The sequence below is a fragment of the Vidua chalybeata genome, chromosome 22 (assembly GCF_026979565.1).
Source record: "Vidua chalybeata isolate OUT-0048 chromosome 22, bVidCha1 merged haplotype, whole genome shotgun sequence".
Taxonomy (NCBI): domain Eukaryota; kingdom Metazoa; phylum Chordata; class Aves; order Passeriformes; family Viduidae; genus Vidua; species Vidua chalybeata.
In genome coordinates, this window is record NC_071551.1 from 6165270 (window position 1) to 6183395 (window position 18126).

General features: G+C 48.0%; 1 protein-coding gene across 1 annotated transcript in view; it reads right to left on the reverse strand.

Moving 5' to 3' along the window:
- Positions 1-4020: 4020 nt before the first annotated feature.
- The window catches only part of LOC128798823 (ATPase family AAA domain-containing protein 3-like), a 29512-nt gene continuing 15406 nt past the window's right edge, over positions 4021-18126 (reverse strand). The window contains 5 exon segments of the mRNA XM_053962678.1: positions 4021-4406; positions 11534-11642; positions 11910-12077; positions 14745-14815; positions 16697-16748. Of these exon segments, the coding sequence (XP_053818653.1) occupies positions 4227-4406; positions 11534-11642; positions 11910-12077; positions 14745-14815; positions 16697-16748 (580 nt within the window). The 3' untranslated portion in view covers positions 4021-4226.

An 18126-nucleotide genomic window follows, 5' to 3' on the forward strand; every position in this document is an offset into this window, starting at 1 on the left:
CACCCATTTCTGCCCCAGGGGGGTTCCATTTATTCCATTTCTGCCCCAAGGGGGTTCCATTTATTCCATTTCTGCCCCAAGGGGGTTCCATCTATTCCATTTCTGCCCCAAGGGGGTTCCATTTATTCCATTTCTGCCCCAAGGGGGTTCCATTTATTCCATTTCTGCCCCAAGGGGGTTCCATCTATTCCATTTCTGCCCATGGGGGGTTCCATTTATTCCATTTCTGCCCATGGGGGGTTCCATCTATTCCATTTCTGTCCCAAGGGGGTTCACTTTATTCCATTTCTGCCCCAAGGGGGTTCCATTTATTCCATTTCTGCCCCAGGGGGGTTCCATCTATTCCATTTCAGCCCCAAGGAGGTTCCATCTATTCCATTTCTGCCCCAAGGGGGGTTCCATCTATTCCATTTCAGCCCCAAGGGGGTTCCATCTATTCCATTTCTGCCCCAAGGGGGTTCCATCTATTCCATTTCTGCCCCAAGGGGGTTCCATCTATTCCATTTCTGCCCCAAGGAGGTTCCATCTATTCCATTTCTGCCCCAGGGGGGTTCCATCTATTCCATTTCAGCCCCAAGGAGGTTCCATCTATTCCATTTCTGCCCCAAGGAGGTTCCATCTATTGCATTTCTGCCCCAGGGGGTTCCATTTATTCCATTTCTGCCCCAAGGGGGTTCCATTTATTCCATTTCTGCCCATGGGGGGTTCCATTTATTCCATTTCTGCCCCAAGGGGTTTCCATCTATCCCATTTCTGCCCCAAGGGGGTTCCATTTATTCCATTTCTGCCCCAAGGGGGTTCCATTTATTCCATTTCTGCCCCAGGGGGGTTCCCAGTTCCAGGCCCCTGCTGGCATTCCCAGCAGGGTCACCCCGGGGTGGCTCAGTCCCAGCTCACCCTGAGGCACAGGGAGCCCTGCACTCACTTGAGGGAGGTTTTTCACTTGTGAACCACCAGGACAGAGCCTGCAGTGCTGCTTTCCCTGATGGTTCATCCTTCTTTTCTTTCATCCTGCACCCAAACCACTTCTGCATGCATCAGGCAGGGAGAGGCACAGCCCAAACTACCAGAGAGAGAGAGGTTAAACTCTGCTCCGAGTCTAATCACAGAATCATCTCTACTGTGGTTGAAAAGCAATAATGGCCAATTTTTTTTTTTTAATTAAATACACTTGCACAGGCAGATTTCACCCAGGGCTTTGTGCTCTCCAGTGGCTGGAGGGGTGACAGCTGTGCTGAAGGGAGCAGCTGAAGGTGCAGAGAGCTTGGGCTGGGGGAGGCAATGGAAAAAGCACACTGTGATTTTATTTGGGTCAACAGGTGAGTGCATTTCAGCCATTCCTTCCCTTTCAATAAGATGTTTGTATATTAGAGAACCAGTTCAGCTCCTGGAACTAAGCCCATCCTTTGCTGTTTGTCAGTAAAATAGTTTTTTGCATGTTTTGCATCTGAGTGTTTCTTCCAACCCTTTGAACCCAGTGAACCTTTCAAAAACTGGGGCACCCCAGAGCAGCAGCTCCCCAGTTTTTGGGCAGGGGGGTGACAGGAGGAGGTGCAAACAAGGCTGGCAAGGAGAGCTGTCCTGACCTCTGAGGAAGGGCTGTGGGATCCCCCCAGGTTCTGGGACAGATTTTCACCCATTTGGCTCCTGCTGGCTGGGAAAACAGGGAAATTCCAAGATCCAAAACTGATTTTAAAGCAAAATATTTTACTGTTCAATTCTGGGTGCAAGCTGCCTGCAGAGAGGAGTGAGAGGAGCCTGAGCCTCTTGTGCCCATTGCCTGGAAGGGCAGGAAAAGCAGGAAAAGCACAGGAATCTCAGGCCTTTGGCTTGAGGAAGGAAAAGTGGGATCATTTCCCATTCCAGCAGGACTGAAGTCTGCACCAGATCTCCAACATCTGCTCCTTGCTGGCACAGGAGCACCCCCACAGAGCAGCTCTGGGCCTGCCTGGGGCTCCAGCCCTGCACAGATGTTGCTGCAGGACTTGTTCCACCAGCCCGGGTACATCTGGGCACGTCCCAGGCTCAGTGCAGACAAAGCAGAGCAGAAAATAAACCCCAGCACCCAAAACAAGATTCTGAGTGGGTTTTCTCCCCTCCAAACACAAACACAGGCTGGCAGGGAGGCGTTTCCTGGGGGATTCCCACCTTCCCAAGGCCCAGAGCAGGGACAGGGAGCACGTGGCGCTCACATGCTGGAATCTCCTCCCAGCCTTTCACATTCCATACAAATCCTTCCAAGGATGGCAACTGGGGGCAGCCAGAGCTGGCCAGGCTGTAAATCTGTCCCCCCAGCTGCAGGATCCACCAGGACATCCCCAGCAGGACATTTCCAGCGGCAGCAGGCAGGATGGGAGTGATGGATTGCCCACGAATCCATCTGCTCTGGGATTTGCTCTCCGACACAAAATACCATCTAATAAATGGTAAAGAATAAAAGAATGAAGTGCTGCTGGCTCATCACTCAGTGTCAGGAGGGGAGATAACCTCAGCTTGGGGCTGCCATCCTCTGGCCCTGCCTGGAGTGTTGGATAGCTGGGTGCCACCTCCACGGGGACATCGGTCACCCTGGAGGTGGCAGCGAGCCAGGGACAATCCCTGCACTGAAATCTGGGATGGGGCAGGAGCTCAGGGGGACAGGGAGCCTTTCTTCCCCTTCCTGTCACCTTCCACAGGACAGCAGCAGTGACAGAAACAGGCCCAGGTGTCCAGTGGGCAGCAGGGCATGGAATCACCTCGCTGGTGAGGAGAGGGCACAGGGCCAGGGGCAAGGACTGGTTTGGGAAGGCAGGATTGGGATGAAATAACAGCACAAAGTGTGACGGGTGACAGGAGGATGTAGGAATGTGGGCCTTGCTGATGGAGTAAACAAGTTACCCTTTGTCTCCTTGGGTTTTAATAAAAGGCAAAATAACAAAGCTCTTTACAGAGGAAAACCAATCCAGGGCAAGAGGTTCCTGCTCCTGCTAAAACACTTCACAAAAGTGATTTACTTCTTTTGTTCTCTTCTTTTTCTCGGGAGTTGCTCAGGTGGGACTTTCTGGCTCCTGCCCAGTTGGGTGTCCTTGAGTTTGAGGTGAAGTCCCCAAGGTCCTGTGAGGTGTCTTTTACCCAAATTGAGGACAGAAACTTCTGGGCTTTTGTCCTTTGTAAGGAGACAAAGGGTGACTTGGTGACTCCATCAACAGGGGGCAGTTCCTACACCACAGGGACAGGGCTCTGCTCCTGAGCTCAGCAGCTCCTGCCAGGGAACAGCTCAGGGCTCGGGCAGGCCTGGGATGGACAAAGGGGCTGCTGGCAGCTCCTGTGTGAGGAGAACAGCTCAGCAAGCTACTCAAGGGCACAGATCTAGGTCAGGCCAACGTGCTTGAGCTGTGTAGCTACAGAAGAGGCCTCAGAGCAGAGCACAGAGTTCAAATCCAGTTCAAACACAGAAAAAAAAAAAGAATCAGGAGATTTTCTAACCTGTCTCTCATATGCACAGAAGAACAAATGTCATCTCATCAAGACAGGCTCGTGTTCAGGGCTTGACAATGGCACATTTTCCCAGCTGTTCCAGGAATGCAGCAGAAAACTCGTGTGGCAAGAGCAGCTTGATGGCAGCAGTGGGAGCAAACAAGCCCCACTCATCTCTTTCTTCAGACCATACTGCATCTGTGTGCCTCAAACTCACCTCTCCACAGAGAAAAGTGGTTTACTTGGGGGAAAAATATGTGAGGCTGCTCTCAGACCACTCGTGTTAACTCCAACTCAAGCAGTGAATCCCCCCCCAGATCCACATTTCTAAGAAAAAATTACTCTGAAGGGCAACTCCAGTGAGCAAGGAACTGTGTCATGGGCAGGATCTGGGGATAAAAGGGTGAGAAATGCCTCTGCTGGAGCACAAACCCCACAAATTGAAATGCATGGGAGTGTCAGGCTTGGACAAGCCCCGGGTTCCCACAGGCCCTTGGTGCTGGGACACTGCAGAAACCCCAGAAGGATTTGGGGTCAGGCCATAGAGACCAACACAGCCAGTGGTATTTCACCAAGGGGTCCTTTAATAAATTCAGTTGCTTCTGCCTTTTTGAACCCATTTCTGTTTTTCTGGTGCACTTTAAAACCACGAGACCCACGGCAGGCTGAGGCAGCAGCCCCTCCCTGGCACCAAGGGCTGCTCTCCATGGCTGATTCCACCAAACCTTTGCCTTTTTTTTTTCTCTCCTCACGTGAAGCCTGCAGCTTTCTCACACTGGTGTCCCTTTGGGGAAAGGCAGCAGGGGGTTCCTGGCAGTCTCTTTGTTTGCTTCAGCACCTTCTGTTTTCAGCCACTCCATCTTCTGCCGGTGCTGCTGCACCGCGTCGGCCACGCGGGCGTCCATCATGGCCTCGGTGAGCACGCCGTCCTCCGAGGCGTAGGCTGCTGCCTGTGGGGACAAGGACACCTCAGTCAGCTCAGGGATGGCATGTCCCAGGATCAGGGGACATCTCAGACTGCTCCCTGTCTGCTGTTCCCTTCTCCATGTGTGATTTCCCCCACAACGCTCTCATTCCTAGTGGAGCTCCTGCAAGGAGCTCTGCCCACCTCTGGATTTGCTGGCAATCAAAGCCCTTGTTTTCAGAAGACAAGACCCACACTTGGCTCCTTTAAATTTCCTCTCCTGCTCTAAAAGAGCTGCACGTGTGAAGCCAGCAAGATGAAGAGAGGTGGGTGCAGGGGGGTGATGGAGCAACTCCATCCCAAGCAGCAGAAAATCGTTTAACCACTTTCACAGGGGGAACATGGGCAGCGTGGTGCCTCTGAAATGATGTTTAATGTGCCTTATCCTGCTTTCCTCATGCACTCCCTCAGGAATCTCTCCTGCATCACTTCTGTGCTGTGGCAGCTCCCAGCCTGCACTCAAATGCCCACAGGACCTTCCCTTCCCTTCCTTTCCTCCCAGCTGCCCTGCCCAGTTCTGCTGGCAAACGCTGGATCCTGTGGCTGCGAGAGGCAGCACAAACGTGACCACAGCTCCTTGGGGAAAGGGCTGCCAGCTCCTGCCACCCTTGTGCCACCACCCACAGGGGGAACAGGCCTGCGAGGCAGCAGAGGGACTGTCCCTTGTGCAGGGGACACGCAGGACAGCTGGGGCTCAGCCTGGCCACCCTGCAGATGCCAGCACAGCACACGAGGGAAGGATGCTTGTGCTGTCAGCTGCACCCATCTCCAAGGTAACAGAGCAGCCCCCGAGCTGCAGATTTCTAAATCTGGTTCCTCCCTCTGCAAGTGCTCCCGTGAGCAGCTCAGGGAATGAGGGAGCTTGGCTGTACAGAGGTTCCTTTACTGTAGAGAGCTTCCTTGGCTGTGGAGAGATTTGTACAGATCCCCTGGCTGTACACAGATCCTTTGGTTGCACAGATCCCCTGGCTGTACAGAGATCCTTTGGTTGCACAGAGATCCCCTGGCTGCACAGAAATTCCTTGGCCGTATAGGAATTCCTTGGCTGCACACAGATCCCCTGGCTGCACAGATCCCAGGCTGCACACAGTTCCTTTGGCTGCACAGATCCCAGGCTGCACACAGATCCCCAGGCTGCACACAGATCCCCTGGCTGCACACAGATCCTTTGGCTGCACAGATCCCAGGTTGCACACAGTTCCTTTGGCTGCACACAGATCCCAGGCTGCACACAGATCCTTTGGCTGCACAGATCCCAGGCTGCACACAGATCCCCTGGCTGCACACAGATCCTTTGGCTGCACAGATCCCAGGCTGCACACAGATCCTTTGGCTGCACAGATCCCAGGCTGCACACAGATCCCCTGGCTGTACACAGATCCTTTGGCTGTACAGATCCCCTGCCTGCACAGATCCCCTGGCTGCACACAGATCCCCTGGCTGCACAGATCCCAGGCTGTACAGAGATCCCCTGGCTGCACACAGATCCCCTGGCTGTACAGATCCCCTGGCTGTACAGATCCCCTGGCTGTGCACAGATCCCCTGGCTGCACACAGATCCCCTGGCTGTACAGATCCCCTGGCTGTGCACAGATCCCCTGGCTGCACAGATCCCCTGGCTGCACACAGATCCTTTGGCTGCACAGATCCCCTGGCTGTGCACAGATCCCCTGGCTGCACACAGATCCCCTGGCTGCACAGATCCCAGGCTGCACACAGATCCCCTGGCTGCACAGAGGTTGGGATGAGGGGTGGGAGCCCTGCAGCTCCCCACATCCATCCTGCCTGGCCCTAAGGGCCCCAAAGCTCTCCCCAGGTCCTGGGTTGTCAGGTGCCAGCCCCTCTGTGCCCTGTCCCAGTGAGGAGCTCTAACTGTGATTTCACAGCTCACTGCAGTGATTCTGAGGCATCACACACAGGCTCCATCAATTATTGATGGTGCAAAACATCAATTCCAGCAAGGAACGAGTCTGACAGCAGAAGCTGCACAGGAGCAAACTCCAGCATGACCCTTTCACACCTCCCCTGCCCAGGGATGCCCATGGGGCAGAAGACAAAGCCCAGGGTGAGCTGTTGCTCTGCCAGGACCCCAGTGCTGAGGTTAGAGCTGCCTGTTACATCAGATGGAAGGAGAAATACCTCACTGCAGGAGGAGTAATTATTTCCAGCAATAAGCAAAAGGTTACCCAAGCTGGTTTTCAGGCTCCTCTAACCTATTTTCCAGCCCTTTTTTTGGGGGGGGGAACTGGTTGGACCACAAAAGGTCTCACTGCACAACCCAGCAGAGCTGGCAGGTGCTGGTTTGTCCTGCCAGCACCATCAAATCCTTTCCCTGTGCAAACCCTTTGCAATCCTTCCTCCAGGCAGGCTGCTGCTCCTGCTTGAAACCAGGAGTAAAGCCTGGCCTCAGGGAGGGAGTGCAGAGAAGGAGCAGGTCTGTAAATAGAGAATTCTCTATTTATTATTATTTATTCTCCATTTTTTTCTTTATTCTCAGAGGTTCTTGTGCTGCTCTCGCTGCCTGAGCAGGATCCTCAGCACTGAGGCTGCCACAACCTGCCAAATATTCCCAGAGCACCTCTCCCAACCCCTCCTGTCCTCTCTGCAAAAAGGGGAACACTGGAAATCTTCTGCTCAGACCTCACTCACCCCCTTTAGATTTTCACTTTTTGTCGCAGGGCTCTCAGTGCAGCCCTGCTGGGGTGTTTGAAAATGCAAAAAGAGCTTTGCTGGGATGCTTGCAGAGCTCAGAGAGGAAGGATGCCTTGCCTGCCCCCCTCCCTGGCACTGCACAGCCCATCCAGCCCAGTGTGGAACCTCCTGCAGAGCTGTGCAGTTCATGCTCTGCTGATTTTCTCAATGACTTTCTATTTTTAGAAAGCCTTAGGCCCTCGCTGTCAAGAAAGCAAATGGGAGAAGCAGCTGCCCCTTCTGGGAGTAGCTTGCACACACATAAAAATGGTACCAAGGCTCATTTATATTCATACCTCTGCCTCCTGCATGGGCAAATTTTAACCCTTTTTCTCCAGTGCAGCAATTCCTGGTTTATCCCTCAAACCCAATTATGAAATAATTTTGTTTGGTGAGGATGGAACAGATGACAAATCCAGCCTGAATGACCTCATGTTTCATTTCAGCCAAGGCTTGTGGTTTATTTTAACCTGGCCAGACTCATCTGTATCATTTAAATCCCATTTATAATGAAAATAGCCTGATGAAAAAAAAACCAAAACAAAACCACAAAAATACAACAGCTATTTTTAAAATATAAACAAGGTTCAGGGAGCAAAAAGGAAAAAAAAAAAAAAGGCATTTATGTCAGTGGCATAAAAGGCAAGGAAATGACAGGAAGCTCACACTGGGACATAGAACTCCTGGGAATTCTCCTGAAGTGCTGCCAGAACAGTTTTCCAAGATTACAGCTTGGAATAGTGAAAGGTTGCTTTTAGGTTTTGACATTTTTATCTAAAGCACATCAGCAGGTTGGAGTACAGCGCTGGCAAGTCTGCACACAACCAGAAACAGAGCTGAGGGGAATTTTTAAGGTGAAAATGCATCAAGTCCATGCTAGAGCCATAAAGGGCAATGGAAAAGCACAAGGACAAAAGGGAATGCTCAGACTTCTGCAGAAGAGATTAAAATGGATTTTTAGCACGCACACTCTCAGCTGTGCCAGACAGCAATATTTTTCCCAGTGCTAGAGGTTACACTCTTGGCTTTTCTGCATCTTGTTTTTTCCTCCTGTTGGTAAATTCAGGACAGCCAGAGCCAGACTGAAACAACACTGGGTTAGAACTTCATGGAAGTGACAGCCAATGCATCCCAAATCCAGTTTAGGGTGGAGCTAAGCCTCTGAAAGCAGCAGATAATTCTCAGTTTAACTGAGATGGTTTCTAAAGGCAATTTTGGCAGGAGAATCCTTGTGGGAACTCACTGCAAGGGCACAGGACAGAGTGGCCACTGCTGCTGGCCCAGGGAAGAGCTGGTGCTTGTGATGCTTTCACCCCCTAAAGCTTCAGAATTTCCCCAAAACCATCCCTGGGATCCAGTTCTGGGAAGTGAGGATGATCCCAGAGGTTCCAAGCTCCACCAGGGCCACACAAACCTTCCTGTGCCCAGGACTGAAGCTCAGGTGTGCACTCAGAAAGGGGCTGCTCACAGCAGGCACAGGGTGGGGTTATGGGGTTTGAGCCCTGCAGGGCCCAGAGATGGACCTGGATGATCCCTGTGGGCTTTTCCCAGCTCAGGATATTCTGCAATCAGAATTTTCAGAATATTCTGAATCTATTATCAGAACACTCTGTAAATCAGATTATTCTGTAAATCTATTTCCCACCTTTGGCAGGCAGCACCTTGAATTAAAAGGGAATTAAAAGGCCAAAAATGAAATATTGATATGAGATATAAGAAATACAGAGTGTCTAAGCACCCTAAGCTGCTGCATCCAGCCTGGTGAGGATTTTTTGGAGTTAATTCCTGGTTCCTCCAGCTCCTACCTACCCTGAGCACTGTAGCTATGCAGTTAACTCATCTTGCCAAGCTATTTTTAACTCTGCTCAGCTCCCTGACCCAGTTCAGAGCACAGCCATCCACAGGGGTGCACCAGCACCACGGCAAGGAGAGCAGCAAGGCAGGAATTTGGAGGCAGGAAAACACTGCCAGAAAGGCTGGAAAACTGCAGCCTTAAAACAACAACTGATCCTAAAACGAAACAAGTGCTAAAACAGGGCCTAAAATACCAGCAGCACCCAGGAGAGCAGCTGGGGGTGGGTGAGTAAACTCACCTGCCTGCAGAGGGGCTTTTCCCCAAAGCTGCTGAGGGGCTTCACACAGAAAAAACCCAAAGGCAGGGGGGACACGTCCTGCCAAGGCTCCTGGCAGGAACAGCAGCTCCATTTGGTCACAGCTCCAAATTCCTCGTCCAAAAAAATGGACAACAAGTCACAGGTTTTTATATTTTTATAAGTTTGGTCCATTTGCATATTGGGGGTGAATCTCCCAATTACAGCTTCAGGTAATGAAGGGATTTATTCCAAGTTTGCTGCCCCCAAACTCATTTTTGTTTAACTTTTTTTGGGGCCTGAGGCAGTGATGTGTCCTTGATTGCCAGGCCTGGAGCGGAATTGTGTCTGCCCAAAATGTGAAGACAGCAGCTCACACTGCACATGGAGTTGAGAGTTCTACACTGAAGAACTGCAGGATTACAAAGAGATGAAAAATAGAAAATCTAAAATCCTGAGGCATCACAAGTGACTGAAAAAGAACCCCCAGGGCATCAACAGCTCTGGCAGGCAGCTCCAGGGCAGTGCTGAAGACAATTCTCAGCCCAGCCTGGGTGTCCTCATGTCCAGTCCTGGTGTCCTCATGTCCTCATGTCCAGTCCTGGTGTCCTCATGTCCTCATGTCCAGTCCCTGGGCTGCCACTGACTCTTGGCACATCCCTCTCCCCTTCCTGACCAACAAGAAATGAGGTCCCCTTGATTTGAACTTGAACTTTGATTTGAACTTTCATTTTAACACATGAATTTTCTTGCTACATCCAACCAACTCAAATATTTCCCCCCACTCCCCTCTCCTGAGTGTTTTTTTTTTTTTTTTTAAAGCCCTTTGAGTGTTTCATGAGAGCAGAGAGGAGCACAACAACTTCCTGCTGCAATTTTACATCAAACCTTGTTAATAGTGCTGGCAGCACCAGGTACATTTTTAAAAGCTGTCAGGGAAAATTAGTCACCCCCACCTTTTTCCTTCCTTCACCAGCACTTAAAGGAGAAATGATAAAAGCTGAGGTCATTCCTGGGGAGAAATGACAAACTTGCTGATAAGGGGTGATAAAAAGCAAAGCATCATTTATCACAACTTCTTATTACAGGAAATAGTTGGCAGCAAAGCCTTTCACATACGTGGGGCAGATGACAGCACACATTTTGAAATATGATTCAATATCACAAAAATTATACAGGAAAATTAACCAGCTGTGTGCCACCAAAGAATAAAATAAGAACTAACAGCACTCAAACTGGACCCCAGCTCTTGACTACTGTAATTGAAATTAATTTATACTAGAAAGGATAAATATTTCTGTTCCTTAAAAGGTGGAAAATCAGTAGTAGAAGGAATGAAATGTACAAACTTAGTCAGATGTTTGTGAGCTGCTAAACTAAATTAAAAATTTAAGAACTAAACAAAAAGCCACTTTGTTTTTACAATCCCTGAAAGGAAGCTGACATGAGTAGGTTACGTGACACACAAATTGGAGCACATCCCTTCAGTTGATATTTCTAGGTTAGTTTATGAAAATACACAATCCAGTAAGGAACTGGCAGCTGTGACAAAACAGGGTGAAAACCTGATTAAAAAAAAAAAAAACAAAACACTAAAGCATGTGAATAATTGTACTCCAAGTGACTGCATTTCTTATTTTTATGTATGGAAGAAATATCTATTTTTTTTTTTCAGTTAGTTTTGTTCCTTTCATAGCTCAAGTTGCACTGAAAGGGTTTGGAACAAAGGAGGGCACCAACATCAGGCATCTCTTCTGCTGAGCTTCCTGAGCTGGACCATGAGTGTGGCCAGCATGGACTGCCCAAACTGACCCCAAACTCACCTGCTTGACCTAAAATCCACAAGGGATTTCCCACTAGGGATTATCAGAACTGCTCCTATGTATGGGATGAGGAATTATGGTGATATTCCAACACCCACCCCAGAGGCAGCAGTGATCTGGTACCACCCTATGGACAAATGAAACTTTCACAGGGAGAGATGATCTGAGACTCCAGAATCAAACACTCAAACCTCCCAGGAGGGGAAAAGGGAGGGAAAAGGGAGGGAAAAGGGAGGGAAAAGGAAGGGAAAAGGAAGGGAAAGGGAAGGAAGGGAAAGGGAAGGAAGGGAAAGGGAAGGAAGGGAAAGGGAAGGAAGGGAAAGGGAAGGAAGGGGAAAGGGAAGGAAGGGGAAAGGGAAGGAAGGGGAAAGGGAAGGAAGGGGAAAGGGAAGGAAGGGAAAAGGAAAGGAAGGGAAAAGGAAATGAAGGGAAAAGGAAAGGAAGGGAAAAGGAAAGGAAGGAGAAAAGGAAAGGAAGGGAAAGGAAGGAAGGAGAAAAGCCCCACTCACCTGCCATGCCACAGCAAGCTGGGAGATCTCCCGGCCGGACATGCCCTCGGTCAGCCTGGCAATCTCTGAGCACTTCTTGCCATAATCAAACTGGGCCAGCTTCAACCTCCTGAAAGGCAGAACAACCTTTTGGTTGATGTGTAGCCACACCACAGGAGTTCCTACAGATTCCTGCTTGCTTTACTGCCTCCTGAATTTTAAGGGCACAACAAAAAATCTGGGATGGTGTCACGTCGAGACAGCGAGAGGCATCTCCCAACCCTTGTGCTGCTTCTTGAAAGAGGGTTTATAGACAGAATACACAGGAAAGGGGATCAGGAAAACCAAGAAAAGCAAGAGAATTCTCCAAGGTGGGAGAGCTGTGAGGGGTACTCACTGTTTGCCCTCTGTGGCTGGCTTCAGGACGTGCTGGTCGAAATACATCCTGACGAGTCGCTCGCGCTCCTCCAGCTGGGGCAGGTCAAAGTTCACCATCTCATCTATCCTGTCATTGATGGCCCAGTCAAACTGCTCAGGCTGGTTGCTTGCTAAAACAAGCATAAACCTGGAATTAGGGAAAAAAAAAAAAAATGGATAGACTGATAAAGCCATAAAAATAAAAACCGATGAGTTAAGTCTGAACGTCGGGAGCTGCCGTGGTTGGGATCAAAGATGTTTCATCACATGGGAAAAAAAAAAAATCTGGATTCCTTAGAAATAGCTTTAACAGCATCTCAAGCAGCACACTAACATGTGTTTTGGGCTGTTTAGAACAGTCTGAAGTGTGCAGACCAAGCTCTGCTCCTCAGTACAGATGTGCTGCTCCAGGTCCTGCTGCATTTTGGAGCTGGAAACCCTTTCTTTTTTTATTGCTTTGTAATGATGCTTCTTCCCTGTGCCAATACTTTAATGCTTTAATTGATGTCACCAGTTTAATAGTGCCTAATAATTTGAAATGGGCTTTTAAGCACAGCTATTGGAATATTGATGTTCTTGCTGTCTGGCTGAATCATTGGCTACAAGGGGCCGTGTTCTCTGCTGTCATTTCTGGAGATAACTTGGCCAAGACAAGACTGTGGCTTTTCTACCAACAAAGACTTGCAGAAACACGAGCCTGGATTAAGGATTGCCATGCAGCCTGATATTCAGCCAGTCAGCTACCCCACAAGGTGATTTTGGGAAGCTGAAAGGCAGCAATTCCCAATCCTGGTGACGATTCCCTGCTGAAGGAAGAGCTCTCCTCAGGGTGTCACCAGGGCAGCCCATTTACACAGCCCATTTCACCCATTCCAGAGAGCTCCCACTCATGGATGCAGGGCTGCTCCTTGCCCAGAGCAGCAATAAGGCTGCTCAGAAGTAAAAAGCAGTGCATGAATCACCAGGGCATGTTCAGTGTCCTCAAATGGCTCATGGTTGAAATCAGGGCTGAATTTGCTCATTGCAAACGAGAGCTCAGCTCTTCTGAGGGCAGGCAGAGCATCCTCAGCACCCAAAAAGCACCTCCAGAGCTCCTCCAAGGCAATTTGAAATCAGGAGAAAGAAAGAAACATCCCCAGCACCCAAAAAAACACCCCCAGAGCTCCTCCAAAATAATTTAACATCAGGGAAAGAAAGAAACATCCCCAGCAACCAAAAAAACACCCCCAGAGCTCCTCCAAAATAATTTAACATCAGGGAAAGAAATAAACATCTCCAGCACCCAAAAAGCACCCCCAGAGCTCTTCCAAGGCAATTTAACATCAGGGAAAGAAAGAAACATCCTCAGCACCCAAAAAAACACCCCCAGAGCTCCTCCAAAATAATTTAACATCAGGGAAAGAAAGAAACATCCTCAGCACCCAAAAAAACACCCCCAGAGCTCCTCCAAAATAATTTAACATCAGGGAAAGAAAGAAACATCCTCAGCACCCAAAAAAACACCCCCAGAGCTCCTCCAAAATAATTTAACATCAGGGAAAAAACCACCCCTAGAGCTCCTCCAAGGCAATTTAACATCAGGGAAAGAAAGAAATATTCCCAGCACCCAAAAAAACACCCCCAGAGCTCTTCCAAGGCAATCTAACATCAGGGAAAGAAAGAAAGAAACATCCCCTGCCTGTCCCTGATTTGCAGGACAAATATTTATTGTGATTATTCATGCAAATATAATGAAATAATAATAATTATACTGAGCAATTTCTAGAGCAACTCCATGGATCATTTCAGAAGAGATCTGCTCTCTCCTCCCAAAGGGAAAACCAAGGTTCTTGCAGGATCAACACCTTGCTTTCTAACAATTTATTTATTTTGGGAAAACACCTCTTCCCAGGCATCTCTGGGACAGACACACAAGCAATTATCAGTTACAGCTGCAAGGGTTCCAACAAGTTCAAGAGACCCCAAGGACAGAAAATGTCCTGGAACAGTGACCTTCCAGGATATTTATTTCAATGTCAAGAGGTTACTTAAAAAGTCTTTCATTCCAGCCTCACTTGAGGGGAGTTCATCATTAAAAACCTCACTTTCCCACCATAAAGCCAGAGACAACTTTTCTTGTTGGCTCAATTGTGACAGGAGAAATTCTAACAACTAAGTAAAGCTCACAGCAAAAAAAAAAAATCAAACATGATTTGAGAAAGGTGGAGGAAGGATCAGCTCTTTGTCGTGGCAGCCAGGAAATGGCTTTGGCTAAACTGAGCAGAGGTGACAAAGGCAGCAGGGCTGGGGACAGTGACACTGTCACTCTGTGCTCAGCAAGGAGGGGACAGCTCTGGGACCCCACATGGGGTCAGATGGGAAGAAATGGAGTCAGATGGGAACTCTTCTGCCTCCAAGCTCCTTGCACAAGATGGGAAGAGCTCACTGGAGAGGCACAAGCACCACTGAAGTGTTTTTTTTTTTTTTTCCAGGGAACACAAAGCAGCCAGCCAGCATAACTCTGAATTTTTGTGGTAGTGATTTTCCTGAGCTCCTGTATAAACAGTAACGCGCCAAGAAAGAAAATATAAACATCAAGACAATCAAGATGTCCAAATACCACCAAAGTTTCAGGGAAAAAAATTTCCTTCTGTTCTGATTTCCAAGTGCCAGGAAAAGCTGAAGGAGGAACAAGCCCATAAAGTGAAAGGGGGATATTCTCTGCTGATTTTATTCAGCAGCACAGATCATTTCCAACTTCCATTTGTACACCAGAGACCCTTTAAAGACTTTCCTCAACCCAGGGAAACAGCAGCTGCTGAAACTGGGTACTCACTTGTTGCTGTGCTGCCCTGTTCTGTGCAGAAATGCATTTAAAGTTGCTCTGAGATCTTCACTGATTTTCTCCTGCAAAGATAAAACACAAAGGAGGATCAGCTGCTGAGGACTGCAGAGAGGTCAGAGCTTTAATCAGCATTAAGCACAAAGGGAATTCTGTTATTGGACAAATTATTGTTCTGTTTATTGACAATTTATTGTCAAATGAATTGTCAAATAACAGAATTCTGTTTATTGACAATCTTGTATATTGCCAAGCACTTGCATTACAGCAGAATCCAAAGCACTGTAACACCTTGGGGGAAAAAAAATCAATTTATATACCCAGGGGAAAAAGCTTCCAGGAGAGGGACTACAGATTTATCCACACTCATCCAGTGATTTCTTGGTTTCCAACCCAATGCTCCAGCCACTGGCCCAGGTGGCTTTCCCTGCTATTTTAGCTGCGTAGTCCAGTGTGATAATTACAGGAAAATAAGTAAAGGATTCACTCACACATCCAAAGTAACCTTCTGGAGAAGGTTTAAATACACAACTTTTAGGTCTTTAAATACACAGCTGGGATTGAAGTAGCAGGTCCAGGCTGGATGCACAATGCGGTGACTGACTTTGGAAACACAAATTATTTGTGCAGGGGAAGATGCTGCTGTAACTTTGTTCATGTAGCAAAAAGCAGTTTTGTAATGAAAATTTTCAAAGATAAATATCTGTGGGGACAAAGCCCAAACCCTGCAAGGTACCAGCATGAACAACCTTCAATAAATGCTCCTTTCCTTCCTATTTTCCTGCTGCCAAACCCCCACCAGGACTGGGCCACTGATGCCTTTCCCTTGGTCTTAAAATGAAGAGTTAGACATGGTTAAGGGAGAAAGGGTTTTTATCTTGGAATTTAATAAGGATTTTAGCAATTTGCTAAGGTGGAATACTCTGAAATGCACATTCACAGTAGAGCACGTATACAATTTTATAAATTAGCATATTTAATAAAGATATTTTAATGAGAGGTGTGAATGAATAGTGTGATATTTATTTATTCCACAGTATTTTCCTCTAGATGGGTTTAATTTTAGTTTATAGGATGTGTTTTAGAGAGGATTTTGGTATTTTAAGGCAGTTTAGGATTTTTTGGTTTTTAATGGCGAGGCTTTTAGGATGTCTGGGTTTTTTTGGCCTAATTAAAATATTAGGACTATGTCAAGATATTAGATGAAATGAAATTACAAGTATTTATTTATTGTAGAAAAATATCTCTTCCCAGGCACCTCTGGGACAGAGAAGCTACACACAAGCAATTATCAGTTACAGCTGCATGGGTTCCAACAAGTTCAGGAGACCCCAAGGACAGAAAATGACAGAAAACTGCAAAGGGTTTTGAGAATACATAAAAGGTGTTTATGGAAGCTCTCAGCTCAGTCAGAGAGAGAACAGAGAGAGTTCTCTCAAGCTTTGGCCTGGGAAAGTTAGGAGAAAGAATCAAAGCAATGATTATCTCTCTTCATGTGTTCTACCCATGTGAAGATTGTTTGCCCAAGGTGAGTGCTTGACTGGATTCTGGTGATGGGGTTTAAATTCAATGACCAAGCAGATCCACAGCAGCTCTGTCAGGACTCTCAGGAGAGAGAGCCACAAGTTTTTCAATAAGTAGTTAGTGAGAGCTCTTGCTACTGTAATATAGTGTAATAAAAGTATAATATAATATACTATAAGATAATATAATAATAAAGCAATTGGTCTAGCCTTCTGAACCATGGAGTCAATGCTAATTATTACCCAGCTGGGGACCTGCAGCAACAGGCATTTAAAAGAAAATTCAAAAAATTATCATCAGCTAATCAGATGAGCACTGAAGCACCTGCCAGCTTTAATTTTTTTGCCCTTTGAGGCCAGATAATCCGAGTGCACAGGCTGGCAGTGCAGCAGGAGCAGAGCAGACACACACCAAGCACTTACTGTGGCCCTTTTCCTCAGGAACGCGTCGGCCTCGTCCACAAACAGCAGGAGGCTGCAAAAGGAAAGCACCCCACAGTAACAGGACAGTCAGTCAGCCTTGGGGAGTCTTTGCTCCTTTTTTTGCCATGGACAAGATGGAATTCCTTGTTTTCAGAAGTTTATTAGTTCTTATCTATGTTAGAGTGTCACAAGCCCCGAGTTCTGCAGCACTTCACTCCAACAAACTAAAAATGGAGCTGTCTCTACAGGGCCTTTTAAGGATAAACTGTCCAATTATCAAATGACACCTAAATTATTTTTACTTTTAACTCAATAACCAACCACCCATGGCCTGCAATGCAGACTTTTTTACCCAATTGCATAACAGCACCCAAACCCATGGAGAAGGAGGTGAAGAAGGAGGAGGAGAAGGAGGTGGAGAAGAAGGTGAAGAAGAACCCTAAAACCTCCATCTTGCTCCATATATATCACCACACTCTAAAACCCCAAACTCGGAGTTTCCCACCCTGTGACATCACACACTTCTCTCCAAACTCCACCCCCACAATCCCAGTTCCACCATTCCATCTTGGGAGCTTCTCCACGGCCCCAGGTCAGTGCAGTGTTCTCCTGAGGGTCGGTGCAATGCAGACTTTTTTACCCCATTGCATAACAGCAATGCAGACTTTTTTACCCCATTGCATAACAGCACCCAAACCCATGGAGAAGGAGAAGAAGGAGGAGGAGAAGGAGGTGGAGAAGGTGAAGAAGAACCCTAAAACCTCCATCTTGCTCCATATATATCACCACACTCTAAAACCCCAAACTTGGAGTTTCCCACCCTGTGACATCACACGCCTCTCTCCAAACTCCACCCCCACAATCCCAGTTCCACCATTCCATCCTGGGAGCTTCTCCACGGCCCCAGGTCAGTGCAGTGTTCTCCTGGGGGTTGGTGCCTGGCAGCACAGAAAGGCTGGAATTCCCAGCAGCCAGGGCTCCAACAGAGGCTCAGCTGGCTCCAGGATCCTCCTGCCCCACTGCCAGGCACCCACAGCTGCCAGCACCCAAAGGATTGCACAAGGAACCTCATTTTCTACTACAGCTTTTCAAGCTGTAGCAACCTGTCCATGGTGTGCACCTGGCCCGGCCCAGCAGCTGAAAAATGGATTCATTTCACACAGATCTGCCCCCAGGCCTCTGGAGTTCTCTTACTGCTGTTCAGAAGCAGACTGAAGCAAGAGAAAGGCACAGGACCTTAAACTCCTGGGGATTTTTAAATCCAGGTGGGAGCTTCCATAGGCACAGTCTGTAGTTTGTGGCTGGCAGTGCTGGATGTCACTGCCAAGCTGCAGTAGATATTTGAAATTTACACCTGCTGAAATCTGAGTGAGATTTTAGCATTCCCTCCTCTTTAGAGAGATGTGTGCAAGGGCACAATACAGAAGTCT